This window comes from Aythya ferina (genome assembly GCF_964211825.1).
Source record: "Aythya ferina genome assembly, chromosome: 4".
NCBI classification, from domain to species: domain Eukaryota; kingdom Metazoa; phylum Chordata; class Aves; order Anseriformes; family Anatidae; genus Aythya; species Aythya ferina.
Window position 1 is genome coordinate 28,628,855 of NC_140300.1, and position 27,969 is coordinate 28,656,823.

The 27,969-nt window shown below is 42.6% G+C and overlaps 1 protein-coding gene across 1 annotated transcript; it reads right to left on the reverse strand.

Moving 5' to 3' along the window:
* Nucleotides 1-27,933, reverse strand: KDR (kinase insert domain receptor). Its single transcript, XM_084517125.1, has 30 exons — nt 27,795-27,933; nt 26,899-26,989; nt 26,259-26,455; nt 25,044-25,168; nt 24,545-24,713; nt 23,526-23,665; nt 23,166-23,334; nt 21,564-21,675; nt 21,293-21,456; nt 20,292-20,448; nt 18,979-19,099; nt 18,320-18,428; nt 17,250-17,594; nt 16,167-16,313; nt 15,876-16,007; nt 14,516-14,622; nt 13,994-14,129; nt 13,629-13,733; nt 12,284-12,397; nt 10,989-11,077; nt 9,524-9,680; nt 7,963-8,063; nt 6,501-6,623; nt 6,270-6,381; nt 5,773-5,872; nt 5,553-5,658; nt 4,287-4,438; nt 2,510-2,606; nt 2,303-2,391; nt 1-1,512 (listed from the first exon to the last, which is right to left on the reverse strand). Exons 1-30 carry the CDS (start codon nt 27,844-27,846, stop codon nt 1,293-1,295), a joined length of 4,038 nt encoding a protein of 1,345 aa, XP_084373251.1. The 5' UTR covers nt 27,847-27,933; the 3' UTR covers nt 1-1,292.
* Nucleotides 27,934-27,969: the final 36 nt, after the last annotated feature.

Here is a 27,969-nt window from a genome sequence, read left to right on the forward strand (position 1 = left end):
TAGATTTCTGGACCCTTTTAATAAAATGAAAAGATTTATCTATTAAAATATTGTGACCCTTGTAATGCTACAGAACACTGATACAAAATGTGAGTAGTACAATATACATTATATAATATATATTTATATTTTAATATATTACATTTATTTCTACATAGAGAGGCTATAAATACTGTATATGCCTTATACTCATGGTTCCCAGCATTTGACTTTATAGTAAGTACAAACAAGCCAAAAAAAATAACAAAACCAAAAAACAACATTATAAAAATACAAAAAAAGAGTTCGGTAGAAATAGCTTTACATTTTAAAACCTTGTAGCCTGCATTGTGTCCATCAATGGAGCTCTGTGACTACAAGAGCACAGGTCAGAAGTTGTCCAACCTTTAGTTACAACCTCATGCCTCAGAAAAGGTTGGAGCTGCCATGAAACCAGTCACGGATTCCCAAGACTGCAGAAACCCCAGTCTCTGCCAGTGCAGACTTAGAGTTTGCGAGTGAAAGACCCTGACTACATCTGGGGAAGGGGGTGAGATGAGAAAGTAGGGTGTGCTTAGGATACCCCATCGGGACCACAGGACTGCCTGGGCCACCCCTGGAGGGGAGGCATGTCCCAGGCACCCACATCCCATCACTCGGCTCCCTGCCGCTAACTAGGCAAGTCTTCCCTATGGAGACACAGCTCATGAGGTCTGGTACAGCAACTTTTTTTCTCTGCCAAGGACAGAGACCATCGCCCGCACCTATATTTAGCCCTGCCTATGTTTAGCCTCAGGCCATCAGTGAGTGCCAGAGCCTTGAGCTGGAGGTTCCTTTTTTTGTTTGTGGAGGTGCAGGCAAGGGATAACTCTGAGAAACAAGAAGCCAGTGCCGTGCTGTTTCCTTCCTGGAGTCCAGCCGGGAAAAAAAAAAATAGAGCAGGGCTGTGCCTTTATTTCGTACAACTAGAAACAGTTAAGCTGAACGTCCTGCTGCTGCCTGTGTTGGGCAGATGCTCGGCATGTCACAAGGGTCCCAAAGGCCACAAAGCTGCCTGTGTCATCGGGTCAGCACTGCACCCACACACCCCAGCCAGGGCTGAATGTCCTCGGCCACCAGCATCGCTGGAGGAAAGCACTCCACAGCCCGGCACTGCGCCTCTTCGCTGCAAGATGCTCCCTTGTCCTCTTCACGAAAAAATAAACGTCTTTTCCTAGTCTCGCGGACATGGTCTCTGTACACATCAAACCCGAATACCGCCAGCCCAGGCAAGGAAGGCACATCACAGGGGACCTGGAGCTGCTGGCTTTGCCCTAGAGTGGTGGGGATGGCAACGGTGTGGCACCATCGTACGGCAGCCCCTGCACATGGGAGAGGGCAGGAGAAGCCTCCCGGGTGCACAAGAGTTCGGTCTCCTCGCTGGAGTAGACGGTGGTGTCCATGTCATCCGAGTGGTACCCGGACTGGTACCCACTTGTCTGGTTGGAGGCTTCCGACATGACAGACTCGTTGCTCTTGCTGGGCACCAGCGTGCTGCAAAGAAAGCAAATGGAAGGAAATCAGAGAGAGCCACTGAGACTTGTCTTCTGGTGGCAGCTGTTTTCCATCACGGCACCAAAAAAAAGCAAAATCGTGTATTTGATAAAACTGGCTTTAAGCCCTTTTAAATGTGTTTGATTATAAGGACAGGCTTTTTTTTTTATACGCCCTAACTTCACTAATGCATGAAAAAGATACTTGATTTTATAGCAGTGCAGGGAGATAGATTGTGACTTCAAATGAAAGGGAGAGAAAATTTTGAGACACTTTGTATAATTAATCCAAGGTACAATTGTAACTGCTCTATACCTTTGTTTGCACAAAATAATTCATCTGAGAAGCTCTCAGAGAGCATACGTGAGGTTTCAGCTAGATGAATGCCACTGTGTTTCCTGTGAACTGCACAATTAAAGCTCTATACAATGCTCTGAAAATACACCCAGGTACATCCTGAAAACTAAAGAGTCAGCTTTAGAAAAAAGAGAGCTCTTTGTCATTCCAGTTGTGTGCACTGGCTTGGTTCTTTCAATGGGTATTTGATGCTTTTGCAGATGATAAATACAAGTCCCTTCTGCAGTGCTGCCTGATGCTTGCAGCAGCTGTGTTAGCTTCCCTCTCTTGGTACCAAATGGGGATGACCAGACATACAATGCACAGCTTTTCTTTCTGTGTGTTTTAAATATATAGTAAGAAAATACTTTATGTTTTAAGAAAATTTACAAAGCTATCAGTGTTCTGATTTACTGCAAGAAAAAGTCAGTCCTCTTTGCAGCCTGAGCCTTACCTAAAGGGTATTTTCACTTCTTTGTCTCTCTCTTCCAATGTCTTCAGCTCTTCAGATGCAAGAACCATCCCACTATCTGTTTGGTTTTCCTGTAAAGGTGTTAAAATGCATTAAATGTAAAGGAATAAAAAAAAAAAAAAAAAAGAAGAAGAAAAAAATACACTTATCAATAAAAGGGAAAGAAATACAAACAGCAGACAAACTCACCTCCTGAACAACTTTTACAGTGGTTACCAATGGGACATCTTCAAACGTTTTCACACTCACAGGTCGGCTTTTTCTTTTGCTACCTTGTCGGTATTGACTGAAAAGAAAACAAAAGCAAAAACCTAGTGTCCAGTATCCACAACTTGGCTGCAAACAGCACTATGATATCAGAATCCTTTTATCTCCCTACAGAGAAATTTATCCTTGTGTCAAAACATATTATGCAAACCTCAAAATATCCATTTATTGAAAAGGATGAGCCGCCTAGAAAGTGGCAAGTTTCTGACCTTCTGCTCCTGACAACCTTGATCTCTGAGCAAATTCTAAGAAACAGCTTTGAAAAAACAGCTCCTTTCCTCGATTATGCTGGAGGCCTTCACTTCCTGCAAGCTTTGCTCAGAAGTGTAATAAACAGAGGAGCCTGGAGCAAAGGCATGTGTCTCTTTCTTTGGGCTGAACTTCAGAGACCCCTGGCTGGACCTAGGACAACAACAGCAGACTCTGCAGACTGCCACCCTTAAGCCATGGGGATCACAACAGGCAGCACTACATCCCTCATGAAGGCTCTTCTCCAAAAGAAGCCCTCTGGTCAGGATGACATCCATGAAAAAAACAACTACAAAAAAAAACAACAACACATTGGACTTTCGTGAAGGAACTAATACAGCAAGCACAACAGCTACCCCCCAGCTTTCTCTCTTGGTGCATGTGGAGTGAAAAGGATGTTGTCTCAGTTAAACAGGGCTAATTTATGTTCCTGACAGCTAATGAAAAAAAGTCACTCTGGGCATTGTGGAATTGGAAGAGAAGCCTGCATACACCTGTGCAAAGCTGGAGGCAATTGAAGGCATCATTCATCCCCTTTCCCAGCTTTTGAGTCTGGTTGTGCCAAGTTCTGCCAGCCTCCTGCTGATTTTAATTTGCCTCAGAAATCTAAATAATTTTTAATATTCTCTGTGTTTTCCCTGTGCTTGCTTCTCCTCCTCCAGCTTTGATTTAAAGGCTGTAGTCATCAGCCTCTCCTCATAGCTAATACTTTTGTGGAGAGCAGGGCACAGACTTTTGTGTCTTAAAAATGTATATTTTGGAGTGCCCCACTACTAAAACACAAGGCTGAGAGTTCTTCTCTAGGACTGAAGTGTTAAACTGAAGTGTGAAAAGCACTGTGCTTACCTAGTCTTTCCCAGAACCACATAGAGGATTCACCTCTGCTACAATACCCCACAGCATCTACCACTACAGGTCCATCACGGATACCCCAGCAGCACAACAGAAGTAAGCAGTGGACAAAACCCAGTGACAATTTACCTTGCGTTCCCCTTGGCTATCAATTCATGACCTATGTACCAACATTTCATGTTGGGAGGGGAAATGCCAGCGAGGCTACTTATCGACAGATCTATTACCTTTAGTTTTTTTAGGGTGCTGCAATGTAAGAGTGTGAACACCTGAATCGGATCAATACAACCTTGTATTTGTTCTGTTTCTTAAAAACTAACAATACTCTTGCAGGACTTTTTTTTTTTCTTCTTCTTGTTTTATTCTTTTAAAGAGAATACTAAATACTAAAAGGATAATGAAAAAAATCTAAAGGTTATCATTAGTATTTGGGAAGGTAAGAAACCTGTTTTTGCCTACAGCAACTTTATTCTTATCCCTATGGAGGAGGTTAAATATGGAGCAGAGCAGCTGAAGTCTCTTCCTTTCATTTTCCCTGCCCCCAGCATGAACAAAAACTGCCCAGAGGCCCCAGTAGGATGTCCACCATATAAAATACCTAATTCCTGCTGTGTTGTCATAATGGAATTTAGGATCACAGACTTCCTCTTCCTCCCTACAGGAAGCAGGTGAAGTTGGGAGAGAGAGACCCGAATCCTCTTCCATATTCAGCGATACTGACAAAGGAAGGACAACGTAGTCTTTACCATCCTGTAGAATGCAGTGAAAAAAATACAAAAATTAAATAGACTATAGAGATATACAGTTACACACACATATATGGAGAATGAGTCAGTTCAGCAGAGATACCTGGTCTGCTTTCTTAAATTACAAGCATTATATCAGCTTTGCAGGAGCAGCTACATTAAAAAAAGGAAACTTAAAGAACTCCTGGCAAGTATTTTAAGATTAAAAAATGGGAATTTTATATGACATATATTTATATGACATAATAAAATGTGTATGCAGAGTCTTTTCTTGATATCTTTGAAATAAAAAAATGTCATTTTTAGTAATTTTTGAATCCCAATAATGCAAAGTACATGAATCTCAAGAAAAAAAAAATAGACCTAAACTGAAGATAAGATTGAATTGGATTACAGGATATAAATCATAAAGACTAAGTTATATGTATGAGGTAAATGAAAAAAAGAATGAAACGGAGATAGCAAAAAGTAACTTTTATATAAATACTTCAGAATCTCACTTGATGTGAATAACAAGTATTATATTTTAAAAACTTTTCTCCACTTATTTAAATTTCTGCTCTTAGGCATGAAAAATTGGATTATGCATCCTTCAGTACTGTGTATCTATTTGTAGTGCCATAAGAAATCCTTTAGTAGATTCCATCTCTTCTCTATTTTTTTTTCATCTTTCTCTTTTGGGTTATGATATGACACACACATAATTAGCTATTAGTTACCAGACAGTAAATAATTTTTGTCTTTTGTTGTCACAGTACTCTATAGTTCATGACAGGAGTCTAAATCATTAGTAATCCAACTATACTGGGTTATGGGTCGATATACATTAAAAAAAAAGATTCTGTACATAAGGAACATAAGTCTGTGGACTCTCTCCTTGGAGATCTTCAGATGCTGCCTGGACATAGTTCTGTGCAGCCAGCTCTGGGTGGCCCTCGTGGAGCAGGGATCATTCTTCTTTGCCAGTCGTCCCAACTGCTTGTTGGGAGCAGTGGAAGAAGGAAAGGCTCTCCCATGGCTCCAGCGGTCAGTACCCATCCATGGTATTTTCTGGTGGCTGGTGATATGGATGAGGTTCAATTGGTAGTTTTAGTAATCAGAGAATACATTTCATGTACCTGACGGACATTGGCTTGCAGTAAATTCCCCAGGTGCTCCACCAGCTCTGAAAAAGTTGGTCTCTGCTTAGGATCTCCATGCCAGCAATCCAGCATTGTCTGGTACCTGGAAGAACAAGCCCATTAAAATGCCATCCTGAAGAAAACAGAACCTATTGCTAGCTTAAACACCTGTTATTGCTGTGGGGTAACTGTGGCAGCTGAAAGAATATTTTCTTACATTTCTGGTGTTGTGTAGTCTGGTGCTCTCATTCTTGTTCCTTCTTTCAGTCTTCTGCAAAATTCCTCATCAATTTTCACTCCAGGGTATGGTGACGCGCCTAAAATGAGAGCAATGGTAATTTGAATGCATTAGGCTCTTTAAGATCTGGAATTCATTTTCAGACATATAATCCACTATGGCCTGAGTTAATAAGGTAGTTCAGCATATTTGGATGTGCAAACAATTTATATTTATGATGGCAACAGCAACTGATTGACTAAATGAGGCACATAATCACATACTGAAATTGTATGAAGATGCATTCAAGTCCATGTTCCCACATTTGCATTTTTAAGGAAATTTGAGGGTTTCATTTTGATGGAGAAAATAAACAGGAAATCTTTGAGAAGTAAAAAAAAAAGTGCTGAAGAGAATCCAAGAACACTCTGACTGTTTTCTTCAACAGACTCTGTTGTTTAAATTTTAAGAAGGTCAATAAAATTAAAATGACTCACCTAATGAAAATATTTCCCACAGCAGAACTCCGAAGGACCACACATCACTCTGAATGGTATATACTCTATCAAAAATAGTTTCTGGTGCCATCCATTTTAGGGGTAGTCTGGCCTGAAAGCAATTTCATTAAAAAATAAATAAATATCATGGCTCAGTAAAACACTGACTTTCCACAAAGCCATTTAAGGTGAAAAACATTATCTCTCTCAAATAGAGAGTCTGAAACTTACATCTCCTTTCCTGACATAATCCGGGTCTTTGTAGATATCTCGAGCCAAGCCAAAATCACAGATTTTGACCACGTTATTGTCTGACAAGAGGATATTACGAGCGGCCAGGTCCCTGTGGATGCACTGCAAAGAGAAGTAAACAACTTTATATGCTGCCTGTTGTCACAGCTCCGACCGCAAGGCTGATCTCTTTCACATATGTGCTCTCCTACCCTCAAAGGCCAGATAATTCTTAAAACCTTTCAAGAAAATGAAACCTCAGCATCCACTGTTACTGATTTTAAGTGCTTTTTTGATGGTCACAACTGATTTGGCTCAAGAATACTTGTGTTCCCAAATACAAACATGCATCTGTTTATCCACTATGCAGAAAGGGCCTTTGAAGTTAACTAATTATTTATCCTAAGAAGCTGACACAAAACAGGTTCAGATCTGATTACCTTTAGATTTATTAAGGTTCACTAAAATCTGTATACTCCACTCTTGCTCTGAAAAACATACCAGACTAAAACGCCAATTCGATTCCAATACAAACTAATCCCAACTAGAGAGAGAAAATTCCATGACTTTATTTATGCAGAATGACAGCTTAGCCAACAACCAAAGACTTCAAAACTCAAACTTCAATAGCTCGAATTAAAAAATCTAGGCTCTGAAAGTAGCTGCGGATTTGCTTCTAGTATGGATTAGAAATACAGATCAAGGAAAGACCTATTTTTACATATACACACCAACCAGGATGCATAAAAGTGGACAAATGCACATTTTTAGAAAAAGTTCTGACATCTGCCTTGCGGACCGAGCCTGCACTCTAGAGCAGTGCTATATTCTCCACTTCTATTTCCTTTTACCATTTCCAAGTAATCTTGTTTCTATACCACTGCAGGGAATTCCTCATTCTCACTGGCATTTTTTTTACAAAAATTTACATCCGTTTAAACATTTACTATGTACATTTAGGATCAAACCATGGAGATGCACTTATAGAAGGTTAAAATGCAGGTGAGGTGCTATCAACAACCAGGGCATTAACTGTTTGTTAAGAGATTCTTTGAAGGGACAATATCCACAAAGTTTGGTAGATGAGCATTGTCTCTCCTCACACAAGTTACAGGCAACTTCCTCAGAGCAAGCTCTCCTATCTAGTGTAGCTCCATTTACCAGGGATTTGTCCTTAATTCGTCATCCTCATACATCAGCTCCCCTCCTCCAACTACTTAATCATTCTTCTATGAAGCGGTGACCCATAAACCTTATACAGATCACTAACATTTGTGTCAATAAACGCACGGGCTGTTTCGCTCTGTAATATTTATGATTCAGATATGTCTCAGGGCAAAAAGCAAATGGTGCGGATGACTGCTAGTCCAAAGATGAACACGCTGTTTCCTTCCACAGACCTACAGCATTATTTCCTACAGTCAAATAAATAACATGCCACTCTTCCTGAGAAGTTCCTTACTTTGCGTGAAGCCAAGAACTCCATTCCTCTCGCCACCTGGAAGCTATAACAGATGAGGTCCTCCATGGTCAAAGGGTTCTTGCAAAGGTCTTCAGGACCAGCTGCAAAGAATCAGGCAACAGTCAGGCATGCCCTTTGTCACTGATTTTACCCATAACTGCTTCTTAGGTAAATGTCCATCTTAACCTCATGTCACAGTGAGCTGGAAGAGCAAAACAAGCTCCCCCCCCCCACCTTTTTTTTTTGGCTGTATAATTGCACTAGCAATCCATTTTGCACCAGACTAGACCAGTGCAAAATACACTTTGAGATGATGGGTTTTACTCCAGGCTTCCTCACAGACATGCAGAGTTCCCACCAGTGGAAAGATTTGTGAAACAATCCCGAAAGAAAAACAGCCAAAACTACAGCTCATGAGTTCCTAGGACAGGAAAGGCCTGCTGTGGTTTCAGCAGATGACTGTGGAAGCAGATTAGAAGGTCACACCTAGTCCTTACGGGGGAAAAATATGCCACAGGGAGAAAATCTTGAGTTTGGCAAAAAGCCCTGCTAATTTTGGGTAGAAGAAGCTTAAGTTCACCTTCTAGTGACCTTGAGGAATAATGTACTCAAGTATCCAACAGGTACCTCAGCATTTAGTTCCTACTGAATTATATGTCTCAAGTTCTGTGCGCAGCTCTTGATTTTAAGAAATCTGCCACAAACTACAATTCTTCTGGCTCAAACTCTCACCTCGAAGCCTGCTTTAGGCCTACACACTTCAAAAACTGCCCAGGCTCAGAGGGTCAGTGGTTACACTGAAGAGGTCTGGAAAGGACCAAAATGGTGTAGGAATACCTCATAAAGAGCATGTCTGATGTTACCTATTAGGATCATTAATATACTGATAATTTTCTTTGCATTGCATGATTTTCAGAATTAGTTGAGACAAAGGCAGATGAGCTATGGCCTCCCCCTTGACCAGCCTGATCCCACCACTTGCTGAAATAAGTGCTCTCTGAAACACTTTGGCAGCAGTGAGCACTTTGTGTTGTCGCTGCCAAAGGAGAACATGGCAAATACATCAGTGAAACCACTGCAAAGCATATGTATATCCAGGGGAGGCTTTGAATAAGAGGATAATTCAGGTTTCCTGTTCCTGACGGACCACCTGCACAGAAGGAAGGCAATCCAGCTTCTCTGTGAATAAGCAGTGAAGCAGCTGGTGTTTCACGATATTTAACCTCTGGGTAAACACTGAGGAAATTAATTTAGCATTCTGGCACACCCTCTCTATGCTACCTTTGGAAGTTGTGCTCCTTGATTTTTCCTGAAGACCTTGAGATGGTTCTCCAAAAGGCAGTGCACTAAAAATGAACCCTTCCAGCCCGGATGTTATCTGGGATTGGGTGAGGAGTTTGGGTTGCTGAATTACAGTGATCCATAGCTCAGCAACTTTGGCCATCCAGGAAATACTCTGCACACAGTTTGAGGAAGATTTGGAAATCACTCTGTTCCCCATGTCCCCCATCAGCCTCCACCAATGACAGCTGCTCCAAAACCAGGAGAAAACATATCCTACCATCCTCCTCTTCCACATCGCTGAGGGACCGCTCCTCCACAAACCCAGAACTTGCTGAGCTCTGGCTGCTTGTGATGCTGTCTAAGCGTTGCTTTAGGTCCGTGGAGATGTCCCCAACGTAGTTCTCCTTCCCCTGACGAAACCTGGCACTTTTAGTCTAGCAAAGGGAGGGGAGGTGGAAGAAATCAGAAACAGAAAGCGTGTCAGAAGCTTCCCTGGGTGAGGCAATGATGTTCCCCATGCTCTGCATCATGGGCACCACCTCACAGCACCACGAGAGCCTCCTCCCTCAGCCTCCCAGCCACCCTCCACTTCCAGCTCTACATTCTTCAAAAGAAATCAACACTGACGAGTGTCAGGCTTCTGCCTTTCTCAGCCTCACACCAAAGTCCTGGTCCCTACCACCTGCAAAGCACACATGGATGCTGCCGAATCCCCTCTCACGCAGTCAAGCCTCTCTGTACTGCTATTGCTCTACTGCTGCAAAGGCCCTTCCACTAAACCTCTACACTTTGGCCAAAACACTAGCAGCCTTCAAAATCCGATTTATTTCCTTCTTCCCCAGAGCCACCAAATGCCCCTGGAGAGGATCCCAGCCCTTCAGACTTCTTCTATCACATTTCCATTTTGTCCTGCTTCAGTTTAGTTACTTAGCTCCTGTGGCAGCACTGTTTTTTTCCATTGCTGATTCCCATCTCCAACGCTTGTATAAGCAAGGGTCAGCACACTCGTGAAACCTTGCCTCTTTCCTCAAGGCCCCTCAGATAGCTGTTTATCCTTTTTACCTCACAAAAGGATGCAGCGAGTTGCCTTTGCCAATACGGAATAGTAAACAATGACTCCAAGGATGAAGAAAAATAACCCCCTGGAGAACTGACAAACGGCTTAAAGAAGCTCTGATCTACATAGAGCAGCTGCAAGGAGGCTGAAGGACAGGTCTACCAGCTCTGCAGAACACAGCTTAGAGGCCTTTCTCTTGGTTGTGGGTGAGCCAGACTACAAAATATGGGTAGCCCGGTTCAGCAACGAGCCAAGGGCAAAGTGGAAAGGATAATCATGTGATAAAAGATATCTATGGATATCTGTTGGACATAAACACAAAGCAGGGAGTGCAGTTATTTAAGGTGGTCTGGAGCTTAACTAAGAAAGGAAAAAATTCAGGCAGATAATCAGAAAAAACTTCCTGACAGATACGGCCAAGTGTAGAATAATCTGCCAAGGGAAATAGTGGAAGCCCAGTTCCTTTGCACATTTTAAGCTAACAATAACAAAATAGCTACATTTCAGAGGCAAGGGGAAAGACTAGATGACCTCTGATGTCTTTGTCATCTCTCATTCCCATGAGAAGCACTGGACAGCCAGCGTCCCCAAGAACCGCCACTACACTCTACACAAGGAACAGAAAAAGTGTGGGTGGAAAAATACACCATATCAACCATTGTACTGTTAATCTTAACTCCTGTACCTTGTATGGGATAAATTCACTCCTCTTGCTCCGTAGGTAGGCTGACAGATTTCCAAATTTGCAATATTCCACGATCACCATGAGTGGGCCTGTATAACACACAAAGCACTTACTTAGAAAGATCATTTACACCCCACCTTATTTTGTAGCATGATTTGTGGTTAGAAAAACATGCATTCCAAAAAGCACTCTATTACTTCTTCAGAGATTTAAAATATAGCAGTAATAAAAAAAAAAAATATTGATTCCTCTTTTGTTGGGAAAAATAGGAAAAGAAAGCACATGCTTTTCAAAATCATAGACCTAAGATCATATGTGAAAATGTATACTTGTGTGTTTTTAATTAAAGTGTCAATAATTGCCTATGCTAAGTCATACTGTAAGGATGCAACATGCATATCTGAATAAATTTCAGTGCAATCAAGCACTCATCTGCAATACAGTACACAAATGCATCCATGCATTTTTGTCTACACAGTTTAAGTCCTAACAACTTAAATCAGGAATCTCAGCTTCAAACATCGATGCCTTAATGTACAATCAAAATGTGGTATTTCATGCTCAAATTGCTTCATATAAGCATATATTAAAATGACAAATTTCCATCCTAGGTTCCACATATGGGCCACGTCTATTTTATTATGGAATAAACAAGGAAAGAAATATTTATGGATTATATTTCATTCAACTACTGCACTTCTGTCATGGAACTTTACTAATTAAATTCTGATCCCACAGTAAGCCAACAAGTCAGTTTCCCTGAAAAATTATTACTGAGTTACTTTACACTGAATTTCTTCCAAATTAGCGTTCAGTGCTGGATTTGTTAAATGAAACATCTGTCCTGGATTATAAAGTCAGAAAGGTTCATCCACCCAGAGCTGGACTCCAAATTGCAATCTCCCCTCCTACACACACACAGAGGCACCCACACCCCATGCAAAGTCAAAGAGGGAAGTTGCACTGTAGCTGGTGACAAGAATAAGACCAACTTGTGACATCCCCTACTAGACTCAGACCCAAAGACTACTTTGGGGTGTCTACTAGAGAAGTGAATTTGAGGTGCTGATAAGCAAAGTGACAGAACAAGAGTGTTCAAGGGTTTACAATGGTGAATAAAGGGTGGAGCTGGATGTAGTACACAGACAGGGCTTCTGAGCTCTTACCCTATCTCTGGACCTGCTCACTGTTACCAGTTACCAACACTCAGTTTCGAAACTCAAATTTCTAGGCATCAGAAATGGCAGAAATAGGGTTTTCATTAGTGCCTTCCCACCTGCTGAAAAGTTACTTACCTCCTGGCTTTGTGCAGGCTCCAAGTAAATTTACAACATTGAGATGATGGCCAATATGAATGAGGATCTTCAGCTCTGACATCAGTGCTCTGTGCTCACTGTGGGTCGCACCCTCTGCAGAGGTAAAATGACACAGGTCAGGAGCATCACAGATAGGAAAAAGTTTTCCCCTCCTCTACCTTCTCTTCCATTATTTTTTTAGCCCATCTAGTGAGAAGTCTTTATCATTGGTAGCCTGCATCAGCTATGCCGCAAGACACCAATGAAAGCCAGCCACATGTACTACAAGGATGGTTCTGCTCTGTTTTTAAAAAAAGTTTGCCCAGGGCAGCACATCAGAACAGGGACACAAGCCATCTTTTTTCATACAGACCTTTTGATCAGCTTTTACACTGCCATTTGACCCTCCAAGCCAGCCCATGCAGACAAGAATAAGTATTGTCCTGTAGCTGCTGCTGGGGTCCACACTAGGGTCCAATGGGTTCACAGACTTGGGGAGGTAGGGTCAGGATCAAATGTGACTGACCTTGTAGCTTCACCAAAAGGAGGAGATGCGACTCTTGTCTCCATCCCCCAGGGACAGAAGGGTAGGAGGAAAGAGCTGAAGCAGTGGGGAGTGAGGGGTGGAAGAGGGAGCTCTCCACAGGCTGCCTGAGCACTGGCAAGGTGGACAGACAAGGTTTTTTAAATTTTTATTGTCATTACTGCACACCCATCCCATTGCTATGAGTCTGCAATGAGTCCTGGAAGTATACAACAACCAGTGTTATAAACAGTGCCTGTGCTGTGTGACTGCTCACACCATACTGCCAGAAACCCCCTGGCTTTGCCACCCACCTCCAGCACAGCATCAATGGGATACAGCCCCTGGCCACAGGGAGCCCTACTCTGTTGTCCCACCCAAGTCTGATTTGTAGGTCTCTGGGAACCACAGCTTTGAATTCTCCTTGGCAAATGTGAGGCAGTATAATGTGATTTAAAGAGAGGAGAAAGCTGCTCATAACTACTACTTATTTTGGAGCTTGTCTAAGACTCATTGTTTGAGCCCTGCAGAAAGCCACCTTACCAGGTTGCATCCAGCAAATATGGACATGTGAAAATTGCTTGCAAGTGCAAGTTTATCTTCTGAAGTCTACAAAGCAACAGCTACAAAACTACAGTGACATTACTGCAATTATTGATAAGGTTAAGGTATACTTTACACCAACTATTAAGCTAAATTCTTATGTCTTGGTGGTATAAACGTTTTGATTATTTTTTGCTCATCTTTCTATCTACTGGTTGTGGGACTGGCAATATCCATATATTGAGCATTCAAGGTGAAGTTTTAACCATCTTTCTTTACCTTTAAGCATCTTGACTGCCACAGTTCTGCAGGTAGCAGTTTTGTCAATCCCAAAGGCATCAGCTTCTATGACCTGGCCAAAAGCTCCACGCCCAAGAGGTTTACCTTGAATTGAGAAGATGAACAGATTCAGATTTATTTGCCAGACACAGTGGCCAAAAGATGCAGAATAAACAGCACTGTAAACTGAATTTATATAGCAGAAATTAACAGAGAGATCATAATGGGGAAAGGCTGCATTACATCCTATGGGACCCCAAAGCCTGTCTAAGAGGTCCTGCATCAGAGCAGCACCATGGTGCAAACACCTCCTGGTGCAGAGCAGGCTTCATAATAACTAAATGGCTCATGCAAGGAAGACGCACCTAGCTTCAGCCGGTCTCTGGGAAACTCCCACTTGCTGGCATCATACGGGAGACGTTCGCAGTGCTCGTCTATGGGGACTTCATCAGGATCCATGATGATTGACAAGTAGCCGGTCTTCATGTCCCCTCCATTGGCCTGGAAAATGGCATTAGTTGTAGTTGCACAGTTTTCTTGCTGGAGATGTGCAAAGTGCCACTTTCTCATTCTACTGTTTCCCAGAAATCCCTGGCTACCATTCCCCTATGCGATGTCATTGTGTGATCATCGTTAATTACTTGCACTTTTTTTTTAATAAACAAAAACAGTGAAAACATTTTTTTTTTCTCTTGTGGAGGCCTGTTCAATTAAAAACAAATTTCTGTGCCCACAGTTCCAGGCAAGAATGTTATGGCATGCAGAGAAAAAAATGTGTCTGTTGATTTAAGAACAATGGAAAGAAACAACACAAAAGGACTCAAGTCAGCTTTCATTTGTCATGCAAGACCAGTGCTGATACGACAGTACGAGAATTTTTTCATTACCCGCTTAACGGTCCGGAGGATGATTACAAGAAGCAACCAGAAGAACATGGCAATCACTGCAGTGCCAACAAGGATAATGAGCTCCAGATTTGTTTTCTCTTCAGCGCCTGGGAAGAAATAAATGAATATCTGAGTGATAGTTGGAAGCTATTGGTTTTGTTCATTCATTATATCACAGAATAGAGGTCCTTGTTCTGAAGGTTTGTTTTAGAAGTGCAACATGGGGCAAGGAAACGAAAGCAAAACAAAACAAAAAGCTTGTTTTTTATGTTGGAATTTGCTTACTTCTGTGTGGTTTTACATACCACACAATTTCTTAGCACCAGTTTTGTTCCATGGACAGTATCTGGACCTTTGGCAGCCAATAAAAAGTAAAATCTCTCATTTTAAAAATAAATCATTGTTTCAGAATACCAGAAAAAGAAAGATTCTTTCTCCAGAACTAGAAAAAAGATACATCATGTGGGAAATAAAGTGCTGAGAATGAGCCAGAGAACAGCCTCTTTCTTGTCTGTTTACATGCTTCAGCTGAGGCATGAAAAAACATAGTTTTAAAACAACACGTGAAAATAAGGACTTATAATAATGTGCAGGAGCAGCTCTCTTCCTCAGCTCCCATTCCCCGCATCATACTCCTGTATTTTCACTCATTGCACCATACAGATTTTCCTGCACACCCCATTGCATGACCCCAATGAGCTGCACTGTATACTTCTTGAAGAGAAACAGGATGTCATACACAGATTTCCAACTTTACAGACCGGTAGATCATTCCTAATCAAATTTACCACCTCAACTGAAAGCTAGACTAATGTCATCTGCAGATAAGTTCCATTCCACATAAACACTGTTGCCCAGCATCTTAATATCTTAACAGGAGCTATGAGAATATCAGGATACTGCTTTAATTACCCTAACACAATAGAACAATCACCCTGACTTATAGGACAGAGATCTGTAAACGACTCAGTGACTAGTTTTTGTAAACACACTTGAATAAAGGAAAAGGAACTTTTAGTCCAGGGTTTCTAATTGGAAAGTCCTAATTCTTGGTGGCAAGTTCATCACTGTTCCAGTTACTCAGACTCAGATTATCTTCTTGTTAGGGTTTTTCATTGGCTATTGAGAACTGCGTTTCGGTGTGCCACAGTCGGACTGGAACAAATGAGGATGAGTCTCACAAACAGTTTGAGAGCTTGGAGGATGAAGCCTGGAGTTCCCTTACCCCAAACTACTACATATTCCTATTAATGAAATGTAATGTCACTCACAACAGAGTGCACAAAGTCTTCACTCTGTTCTTCTTATTTTGGTGATCACAACAACTGCATGCACAACCTGGAAATAAGCTGACACTAACCTTCCACTGCAAAAAATGCCACTGCTTTTGTGCATCCAAGAACATTGCAGGCAAGACAAGTGTATAGCCCTCCATCTTCTTTCCTCACTCTACGTATAGTTAGTGTTTTGTTTCCATCTTTCAAAACGATACCTAGGGGAAAAAAAATCATTTTTCTTAGTTCTGTTATTTTTATGCCAGTTCATATGAAAAAATCAAAATGAAACTTTTTGAGATGGAAATCAAAAGTGAGCCCTATGAAAGGAATTCCTTAAGTGGTAGAAAATTCATAATACAATATCAATCCCTCACCTGAATCTTCAACAAGCGTTTCATTATTTTTAAACCACATGATGTTTGGAGGAGGAATGCCATTTGCTGTGCAAGACACTTCTATGGTTTCACCAATGTTTGTTGTTTGATTTTCCAGATTTCCTGCAAGTGTGGGTGCCATGGGCTCTGTTGGTATGAAAACAAGGTAAAATAATTGATGAGTTAAGAAAGTATCTATTTTTGCAGTAATAGCGCTTCAAGAGGCACTACTCATTTGGCCTGGTAATGAAGTCTCAAATTCTTTTATAATACCAATAACTGCAGTGTTCATGTTAAGATCATGGTTAATCTTCCACACGACATAAGAAAAATCACAATAGCCAATAAAATCTTAACAGCACCGATGTAATCTGTTTTAAACTATTTGACTTGTAACTGCTCAGGCTGCTGAGGGAAGAGGGAATAGGTGAGAAATTGCTTCCCTCCCACTTCTATTTACAGGCTCATTATGAGAAGTCTGACAGCAGCTGTCCATCAGACATTCATTCAGGACAACCCATGAAGATGCGCAGGTATTTTAATGAATCAGCACGACAGCTGCCTAACAAGCCCAGACATCTAGGCTCTCAAACAAAGTTGTCATTATTTGTGTGAAAAGCTAATTGATTACCAGCTTGTATTGCTTGCACTTGAATTACTTCCAACCCATGATTCAACAGCACAATGGAGTAGCACTAATGCTGCAAACATACACATGCATTTACAACTTCAGGGAAAAAAAAGTGTCATGAAACGTAAAATTGAGAAGATAACCTAAATACATGCTATTATGTATGCAAAAGACAAACTCATCTCTAAGCACAGTACAGCAGCATGATCAATGCTTCCTCGCTGGTGCCGATGGGATAGTAAGTCCCTGATGTCTGGCCATACCCAGACCTGCATTCAGCAAACATTATCATGCTCAACTAACATCCCCTTTGCTTATAAGTGGTCTAAACCTATTTAACTAAGCACACCATCAGACAGCACATACAAGGAAGGAAGATGCTAAAATCTGACACTACTGTAGCTGTTTGCTTACATAGCTGCACAACTCAGGTCACGGTAAGAGATCCATACCTTGAACAGTGAGGTGCTTCACCAGGCAGTGCTGTGTTTTGGCCTTTTTGTCCTGAGCGATGCACACATAGTCCCCTCCATCCTGGAGGGAGATGTTACGGAGGATGAGCTCTAAGGTGACATTTTCCCCATTGGTGTTTGAAACGGTCGCATTCAGCTTCTGAAGGGCATCGAGGTTCTTGCAGACAGGCATGGGCAGCCCACCAAAGGGCGTCTGTGAAGCATGAGCACTGAGTTTGTACCACGATAGCTTCTCAAAGGTGAATTTATCTGCTGTACACTGTAAAGACATGTTATCCTTCTCTGTCAGTTGACCCCGAGGCTGGAGATTAATTTCAAGACCCCCTGCAAGTTTAAAAACAAAATAAATTCCTATTAGGTTGTACATTTTGTTGCCAACATTAACATTAAGACGCCATTTCACAAACATAGCCTTTTCCTCATCTTGTCTAGTTTTAAATGAGGAAACAAAACACTGGCAAATCAATTAATCACTTATGCAAAGAGTACAATCTCATTCAAAGTAGTACATTTATATGGATCAAAGTTAGGCCTGTTTAATGAATATAGTTCTTCCTACAGAAATTTCTGGCAACCAGTGATGATTCTTAATATTACTATATGGTTTCTTTTTTTGCTGTGGATTAAAATGTTAATTCAAGTGAATACAGGGACTGACTTTCAAGACAGAAGCTCTCTGCCATCAGTTATGAAAATACTAGTCTTAGCTTTCACACTGCATCTACTATCATTTTGTGAAACTACCATAATTTCTCTCTAGCTCTTTTAAATGATTGCAAAAGCCCGACAGCAATCACTCTCATTATACTAGTGCCCATTTTGCACCAGTTTCATGGGACTGCCACTCCACTGATGCCAGCAGAACTGGTCCCTTGGCTGAAGTTAGTTGGTGACCTTAAAGACTGCATTAGGAAAACCTTCAGTAAGCCTAAAGGATTAAAGGATTTTGTAGAGGACAGGAATCAGACAATAGCATCGAAGCACCTCTAAACAGTGAAGCAGACAAAATAACGTTAATTTAGCATGACTTCTCAAAAAGGTATACTTACTGGTCACATGAAAGGAGATAACTCTCTCGCTTGACCCAGCTCTGTTTGTAGCCATGCATCTATACAAAGCAGATACATTCGCTGCTTGAATCACAAGGGTGCTCACAGTCTGCAAAAGAACAATCAAATAGTTACATATCACATCAGTGCTGAAGCACATATGCGAGCCTGACCACCACAGCAGGTCAGCAAAGTACTCTGCAAGTATCTGCACAACCAAAAATCTCTCCACAGCACAAATCCAAAGCACAGTCCTTTCATGACATTTTTTCTCTTAGGTGTGTAACAATAACACAAAATAAAACAACAAAAAGCAGGCTCTGGTGTATGTGTCATTAAATACTATACCTACAACTTTTTCTGCTCTTCAATTTCCCCAGCTTCTCCTTACTAACCTCAACTAACTTCAAGTCCCTAAGACATAAGCAGTGAAATGTAAGCAAGTTAAGTTCCTCACTAAAACGTTGCTTTGGGTAGATGTCTACGGGGCTATGTGTCCACCTCTGCCTATTAGCTTCTGCAGGAGTTTACAAGATTGAGTGAGAGCAGATCCCCAGGCTTCTTAGGCAAATATTCTTGACTCTCTTGATATACTACTGCATGTAGACTGCTGAACAGGACTAAACATTCCCAACCAATAGAAAAGAAAATGTGCTCACCTTTGTTTTCCCAGCAATAGTAACAACTTGATGTTTGATCTCAACCTGATTCCCTCCCTTTCTCTCCGAGATCACTTTCCACTTTCTGCATGCATATGGATTGGCTCCGGAGCGAACTTTTCTGAGAGATAAGAAGAGGCATATCAGCCCATATTATCACCTTTTGGAGAATATTAGCCCTTCAAGAGAGCTGTTTAGTGTTCTCTTTCTAATATGCAGATATTGATCTACAAATCAGATGGATCATTGGCCACAGCCTACGTCTGGGAGGGAAAAGTATTGTTTTTGAAACATTTTTATTAAATTGCACCCTATAACCTTCTGAGACCTTTATGCTCTGTAAAATAAGAAACCCTCAAGCTGAAAGGTGAATTTCCTAATTAATCTGCCTGTGTCAGCTCAATCAGGATGCTTGGAGGGAAGCAGCTATTCTGGGAACAAACCTCCATTCAAAAATGGATGATTCAAGTTAATTTAGTTCAAAGGAAGACAGAGAGACATAGAAATCACTGAACTCCCTACAAGAATTTCTTGAGGACAGTAGCCATTGTGTAGGAAACAACCAGGCACCAAAGGAAGAAACTAGTGGAAATCATTTCGAAAACAACAACAGGAAAGAAGAATGCTTTTTTTTTTTTTCTTGCCTGTTTTTTTTAAAAAGGAAATCTGGTCTTATGGCAGGCCCAGATAAGGGAAGCTGCGTGAATCTCAGTCAGGCACTCTCTCTATCATTCCCCAACATCAATCAGAGCGCTTCCTCTGAGAGACACTTTCACACAGATAAAGAGCACCGTCACACTCAGCACTTGAGCATAAGGAAGAAAAAAAAAAAAAAAAAAAAAAAAAAAAAAGAACAACAAAACACAAAGATCTGCAATTAGCATAAACAGAAAATTTCCTGTGTTTGGGATTGAGTTTTAGGCCTGCAGCCCAATGGGGGATTTGGCAGGGGGGCACACAGATAGCTGTGCTCAAAACCCAGCATGAGCCAAGGTGCCCTTCAATAAGGCTTGAAGGCAACAAGAAAAGGCTGCCAGCTCCTCGCCGTGGGTGGCCCTTGTCTCTCTGACTACTTCATCAGAGCCTGGTTGCCTATCAAGTGCAACAATCTTCTTCATTGGTCACGGGGCTAATTTTGGTCATGCTCTACTGCGTGATGTCACTTGGAGCCTAGAGTCACCATCAGCAAAAGCTTTGCCTTGACTCAAAAGGGAGCAAAATCAAATCCTGGGGCTGAACCCTTTATTGCCCTCCGCTCTCCACCCAGCCATACATCATCATGGTGACCTCCCAGCCCTGCCATTGCCACTCACTGGGGGCTAAAAGTGCACTCCTCCTCCAGCTGCCAGTACCACAGGACAGCGGTGGGCGGTGGGACGGCATAGACGGTGCAGGTGAGCATCTGCGTTGAGCCATACTTGTAGGAGTCGACGGGGGCCATCAGTGCGTTCTCGCCGATCTGGGGGGGCACTGGAAGAGAGAACAGGCTGTACACCCCCTGAGGCTCCCCAACAGCATAGTGTACATGTGCCCTGTGTCGCTTCAACCCTGAAGAAGCTGGGGACATTTGTGTACAATGTGTACCTCGGAGGACAAGTACATATTGGGAAGAGGTGAACCTGCCCAATGCCTTCAGGATCAGGACCTCAAGATGCAATACTTAATATCTTCAGCAAAATCTCCCTTCATTACCCCCAAGTTTAAAAAGTAGCTCTTGAGGTCCCATCGCCATCCCCAGCCATTTAATGTATGTTATGCCTCAGCGTTTACCCTCACTGCCCTTTCCAAGACCTACTGTTTTCAAAGCACAGCAGATAGGCTGCTTCCTGGGAAGCTGGGAGGAAGAGGAGGAGGAGGAGGGCTGTGTGGGACAGGACAGAAGATGCGGGACAGCCGGCACAGGGCAGGAAGGATGGGCGAGGCAGACCAGGGCCAGGATGGAGCAGGGTGGGGGAGGACTCCAGAAGCACGGCCAGCACTGGAGAGCAAGGAGGGCAGGAAAGGAACAGGACACAGAAGCAAAGAAATAACATACAGAAAACAACAAAAAAAAACAACAACAACAAAAAAAAACACACACCAAGCAGCACCATCACAACAACAACAGGGGCCTGCAGCCTCTCCAGCAGCACATCCTGGAGCAAGGAGCCAAGAGAGGCGGGCCAACTCTACATCCCCAGGGCTGGGGTTTAAGTGCTCTCCTCCAAGCCCCCAGGCCATTCATATCTTCTAGCTCTGACGTGAAATCAAATCCTAAGAATGGCAACACACGGCATCTACACGTGGAGGAGAGTTACCCTTGCACGTCACTTACCATTCACAAGAAGGGTGAACATATGTCTCTTCTGCATTTTGTTAGTAGGGTTTGTAAGGACAACAGTATAATTCCCAGCATCCTTCTCAGTTGCTTCTGTGATTACTAATGTGTAGCCAAGCTTAACCGTATGATTTGCATTGATGGCTTTTCCATTTTTGTACCTACAGAAAAAAAAAAACAAACACAAAACAATGCTCTGAATACTTTAGTGATATACCTCGACTAAGAATAGTTCAGTTTTTCAAACACATTGTGTCCTGATTCTTACCATTTTGCCTCTGGTGGAGGATATCCTTTAAACTTCACAGGAATTTTGACTGTATCGCCCAACCTCGTCTCAACCACATTCTCCATTTTCTCCAGATGAATAAAAGGACTTTCTGTAAAAAGTAAATGCAATGGTCTTTCTATGGGGACAAAAGCATAAATGATCTCCATTTGGCTTAGCATCTAACTGCAGATGACCAACAGAGGCTAGTGACAGGATAGCACTGGTAAAGCACAGTCAGCTCCAACCTAGGCTCTGGAGAGCCGGACCCACCATGAAAACCCAGTCCTTTCCCTTGCACAGAAAAGCCAAGCAGTTCCCTGCCAGGGAGCTTGGGAAAGCAGAGAAAAGACTCAGCTCTCAAGGCAGCACACTGACAGTCAGACCTGGTGCTCTACTGAGCCACGATGACTTTGTGGCCAAAGAAGGAATTCCGAGGACTGCTCGGCTGCAGAGCATCCCCTTTTCGTCCTTTCCAATACTTCTATTTATATGTATCATAAAACTGGCTTGACTGACTCATTCCAGGAAAAAAAAAAAAAAGTATTCAAAACTACAATATCATAGTTATGTATTTGACATGAGGCTGAATATACGTACTCGAACCTCACCAGTGACAGCGCACTTAGAAATGATTTACCCTACTTGCTTTAAATTTGCATGCAGGTTAAGACAGCAACTAGACTTTTGGCTAAGATTTAGGATGGTATTGACGTGATATCTCGTACTCTCATTATAGGAAATGATCTAGTTTTGGATCCTGAAGAGAAATAGGAAGAAGCCAGGAAAAAAAGAAGAGTGTATCTTGAATCACTGTTCTACATAATAATTTTGAATGTTAAAATATGCACACAAATATGTATGGGTATCTATCTATATAGAGAGATATACATATAAAATTTTCTGGCCTCTGAAATTAGACACAGGAAAACACCATCCTTCAAAATATAAAACCCTTTGTCTGACTCAGTGTTAAAAAACAGGCCATTCTCATGCTGACTATTTTTTTCTAGAAGTAAGCCAGTGGAGCCACTGGGGCTGTGCCCAAGACAGGCTTGAGAAAAGGCTCTAGGATGTGGCCTCGTACTTATCTCTGCAGTTAGTCAAAGTTGTTTCCTTTGCATCATTTCCGTATGACCAGAACTTGATTTAACTCAACTACTCATAATGTAAAAGCCAAAAGTTTTATTTGCCTAGCTTCATTCATGCTGACCCAGACCCTTGCCCCACAGGGCCACCAGGACCTCACTTATGTTCACCTGGTGGGAGAAAAACCCTTATGCAATATCATCTATGCTAATTCAGCCCTCCTAGAGATCATCACAGAAGAGGACAGGAGGTTTACTTCAGTTAATTTTGCCGCCCATTTTCCCATAGGATTTTACATCTTTCAGTAACTTTTCTTCAAAAAGTTACCATTAGATAGGCTTGAGGTATAAAAATAATCCTACTCAAGAACAGACTAGTGGGTGCAAGAGAAGTACTGTAGCCACAGTTTGGTTCATTTCTGTCATTTGATTCATCACCGAAATGCCTCCTGCATCCCAGTTATCCATCCAAAAGCTGCGACAAACAACAGAACTGAAGTGGAAGGTGCCATACCATGGATAATGAAGTAGCTGCTGTTCTTCATGTTCATACGGCCACTAGATGCTGCACAGGTATATCGACCTTTGTCACTTAAGTTCACGCTGTCGATGGTCAGAGTGCTTACAAACTTCTTTACTTCTCCTGCTGTGGTTTTTAAATCTCTTATGGTTGCACGCTTTTCCTGTAATAGAAAAGAGACAGGTGATTGGGAGTTTTATTGTTATTCTTCCTGCCATCTTTTGAACACCTGCATATAGCAGCAATTTTCTGAGTGTATTATCACCTGCCTTGTCAGCATTACGAAGTGGGAAGTGACACTGTAACTAAACCAAATTGTGCTGTGATGGCTTCTTTCAGTTACTATGGTTTTACCTTGATAGAAGGGTAGTCCCATTTAAAGTCAATCCCCACATTCAGCTCCGTCCTTACGGTACAGTTGAGAACCAGTTTTTCTCCTACTGCGAGCTCCACCTGGTAGTGTGGGTTCATCGTCAGGTCATAAATCCGGTATCCTGGAGGAAGAAAAAGGCACAAATAAAATATTGAGGGGTACAGCACCCAGCACTGACTTTCCCAAATGAATTCACTGAAACTCCCACTAAAACCACAGCTATGAAGAGGCACCGTGACACCCTAGCACAGCATGATGACTGGCATGTGAAAGAGCCTGGAAGGAAGGGCAAGCCTCTCCCAAACATTTCCCACATGTGACGTGAGAGCCACATCAGACAGTGTCACGACAGGACGTATACAGGAGAAATTCAACCAGCAGCTGCCACCTCCTAACAGCACGGGGACAAACCGTGGTGATCTTGGAGGTCTCTTCCAAGCTAGACAAAACCTCACTCCCCATCATGGCACCGCAGCTCAGGAGCTGGCATTTCTGGGTTTTGATAAACCATTGACGAAATATAACAGTAAAGCACAAATTCCCTTCAGGGTGAGGACACATGTCTGAAGGCAGACAAGACAACCTAATTCCTAGTGTGACCCTCAGATCCCCTGTTCCCTTGGTACACTCTCACAGCAGTTCCTTTCCATCTGCTGCTGATGGATGCCTGCCTCTAGCTCCCTTCAATAATTACTTGGATCCTGAATAAGCAAATAAAGTAGGAAAGGGAGTGATTTTAGAAAAAAAGGCTTGCATTGTTTGGGAAAAAAATCCCTGTCAACTTATGTTAAACTAAAAATAGAAGCACTTGTCCCAGTGATGAACTAGAAAGAACACAATACATCGCATTTAACAGAAAAGTAATACATATCACAACATACATCTTGCATTAGCTACATTGTCAGTATTGAATAACCTACAGTCCAACCAAATGTAATTGGTTCAGCATGCTGTAGAAAGCAAAAGAAGGTTGTCTACAGAGAAAAAAACATTGGCTTACCTACAACGGCAACTATGTATATCACAGACTGGTAGCTTTCATTGTCTATTTTGGCTTCACAGAAGACCATGCCTGCATAGTTGATTAGATGACTGGGTATAGTGAAGCCTTTTTTATTATCCCATGAAATCGATTTACCATCAGGAACAAATATCTTTTCTGGATATTTCTGTTTGAAATAGTGATAAAATACACAGTCAGATCACAGTCACATTTCAGAATCAAACCCTGAATTTTCAAGCGCAACATTTCCCATAACGGCAGGATCCCTGTTTTAATGTCTTAGCTCAGGCAATCCTCCTTTTGTAGGCAATCACTCCACTCTCAGAGCACAGGATCATGGATGAGTAAGGTTACAGCACTCACCTCCTAACCACAGGCTGCAAAGCTCCCAAGGAGGGAAAGCAGTTTTCAAGAAACATGTTTATACTTCAAGCAACGTATTTATGTCACAGTAATTTCAACTAACTCTTAAAATAATAATGGGCTTTTTCCTTACCGCGTGTAGAGAGACATTGAGATTTGAGATGGTTCCAAGACATGGTATGACCACGGTTTTATTCTTAGTGATGTATACAATGCCAAGCTGATCACTAACTGAAGTCACAAATGGAGATCGGTAATCTAGAAGAACATTCAATTGGTAAATGAGTATTATTTGTCTTGTGGTCATGAAGGAAACTTCCTCCAATTTTTTACCTTTCCCTATTTATTTCATCTCAAATCAGTTTTATTCTTTTTTATTTGGTAAAACACTGAAATGATGAGACTAAAAAGGGAGGATGTATTTTGACAGCCCCACAGATTTACAATACCATTATTTTCAAAACATTTATCAGCAGCAATACACACTTTGGAGAATAGCTTCCCGCCACTGCAGTCTTTGTGCCGACACAAATCTGATTTACCCTACTGTGACTTTTCTTGCGTAAGTATTACAGGAAATACCAGTTAAAAGCAGTGACATGCTACACTGGCTCCCCCAATGGCAGCATCCTTTTCAAAGTCAGTCAAAAAAATGTAAGTTCGCAAGCTTAGAAAACAAGCTAACCCATGCATATAATTGCATCCTATTTTTAAAAATGGTAAGTTACAAGAAAAATGAGACAGGGTGGACCAGACAACAGGAATCAGGTAGATGCCTCAGTGTCTGAATGTGCCTTCTTAAAGAGAAGGTTTCACAGTGTCTTGTACACACAACAGCATTCCCATCAGCCCAAGTGTAAAAACTTAGCCTTTGAAACTTAGATAGATCTTACTGCTACAGTCTGTGCATGCATAGAAGGTTATATGTGTTTGCTTGTTTGTTTTCTTTAACAGTATCAGGTAGTGCAAGCTGTAGAAGGGATCTGTTTTGCTAAAAATACATTTTACATAATCCCTCTCATATGAAACTCCTGCTGAGGTCAGTGATAACTCAGCTTCAAGAGCACAGAGCGCAGTAGAGATGCATTTGTTAAGCTCTGGACGGAGGAGAATGCAGACCAAGCACTGCATATGGAGAGGTCAATTTAAAATTACAGGTAAACAGAAATTCCTGTTGATAACTAGCATGCTGGCATGTAATTACTCAACACAAAAATAAGGAAAGCAACAGTTTAATAGGACTGGAAATCAAGGACTAGGAAATGATAATGTCAAAAGTGTTTTGAGATATTCAATACCCCTTTTTTCTTGTCAGGCTAGGGGAAGAGAGAACTGCGTAAGCACTTACCTTGAACATAGACGTAAATGGTTGTGGCTGCCTGGTTGTCCCTGTAAAGGCACCTGTAGTCCCCCGTGTCATTGCCAATGACTCTGAGGAGAGTAAGAGTCTTGCAGTAGGGGCCATCACTGCAGTCCGTCACGGAGATGCGCTTCTCAGCACTGCTCTGGTTGTTTGGCCAGGACCAGTACAGAGCTCTCTGGCCACTGGAAAATCAAACATTAGGGGAGCGTGAGCACATCACAAGCATCGGTACTGATGCCAAGCTGTGAACCCCAGCCCTGCTATCTCCTAAGGTCTCTGGAGAACTGTCTTCATCCCATCCCATGGAGCATCAGACCATGCAGGATAAATTCATATCAGCAGACCTACTGTAAATATCAATGAGGAAGCTACCTGAGAACAAAGTTATGATGAATCTAAGTCACACAGCACCCAGCTCCCTCCCGTGTCATACTAAGCCTGCTCTGAAGCATTTTATATGCCATACTCCAAGAATCTGCCAGGGAAAGGCTACGTGAGGGGTGACAAGGAAGGAGGGTGGAACAGGAGCAATGATGGGGGAGAGACAGAATCACCTCCAATTCTGTACAGAAACCCACTACATAAGTCACCCTACCAAAATTAGACTGGACAGATTGGCCCTTACCTGCAAGTAATGTTTAGAGTATCATTTGCTGTTATGGTGAGGACATCTTTTTGGATGCTGAGACTTGGCTGATCCAGAGAAATAAACAAACCTATGAAAACAGGCATAAACAAACTTCGGATCAATGCAATGACAAAAGCAAATGCTACTCAACAAGTAAAGCATCATAGACGAGTTTTTAGGCAGTATGCTTTAAGCAGACACTTTCCCATCACCTACTTAACAGGGAAGGGTAAATAATGACTTTTCACACATCCCAGAAAGTTCAAAAACTCTGTCATAACAGGAAGCCCAGGCAGATGGTCAGGAGCTAGCTGCAGAGCACGACAATTCAGCCGGCCAGGGTGGAGTTCCTGTTTTCTTGCGTTGCCAACTTCAAGGTCTAACGAGAGGATGTGGGACATTGAAATAAAGTGAACCTTCATCTGATGATCTCACTCCCTGGGGAAAGGGATTACCAGCTTTTCTTATAATAAATCGAGCACGCTTACACTCTTTGAGGCCACCAATCAATGAATTCCGCGAAGAAACCCTTTTTTTAATGCATTTTACTGGGAACTGAAGCTCCCACGCACCCAGGGGCGCTTTCCTTCACCCCGTTCCCGCTGCCCCCCGTTGCCTCCGAAGCAAAACCCCCTGGTCCGGAGGCGCTGCCCCCGCTGGGCTGCCCCCACTCCGCCACCCCCAGCCCGAGCATCACCTGCGGGCAGCACGGGGAGGGACCCCCAGTCCTCGGCCGGCCTCGATGGGTGGCGAGGAGGCAATGCCGAGCCGGCAGCCTCCCCCCTCGCCCCGCACATCCCCGCACATCCCCGCGCCCCACTCGCCGGCATCCCCGGCAGGTTGCGGGGCTGAGGACGGCTCCTCCCCGGGACCCCCTGTCTCCGATGGCTTACCGGGAGCCGTGCACAGCAGCACCGCCAGCACCAGCGCCGTCCCCAGCTCCATCCCGGCCGAGCCGAGCCGTGCTGAGCCGAGCAGAGCCGTGCCGAGCCGAGCTGCACCGAGCTTCACCGCACCGGGATGCGGGACACCGCCGCGCCGCACCGCCCCTCTTGCCCCCGGGGGCGG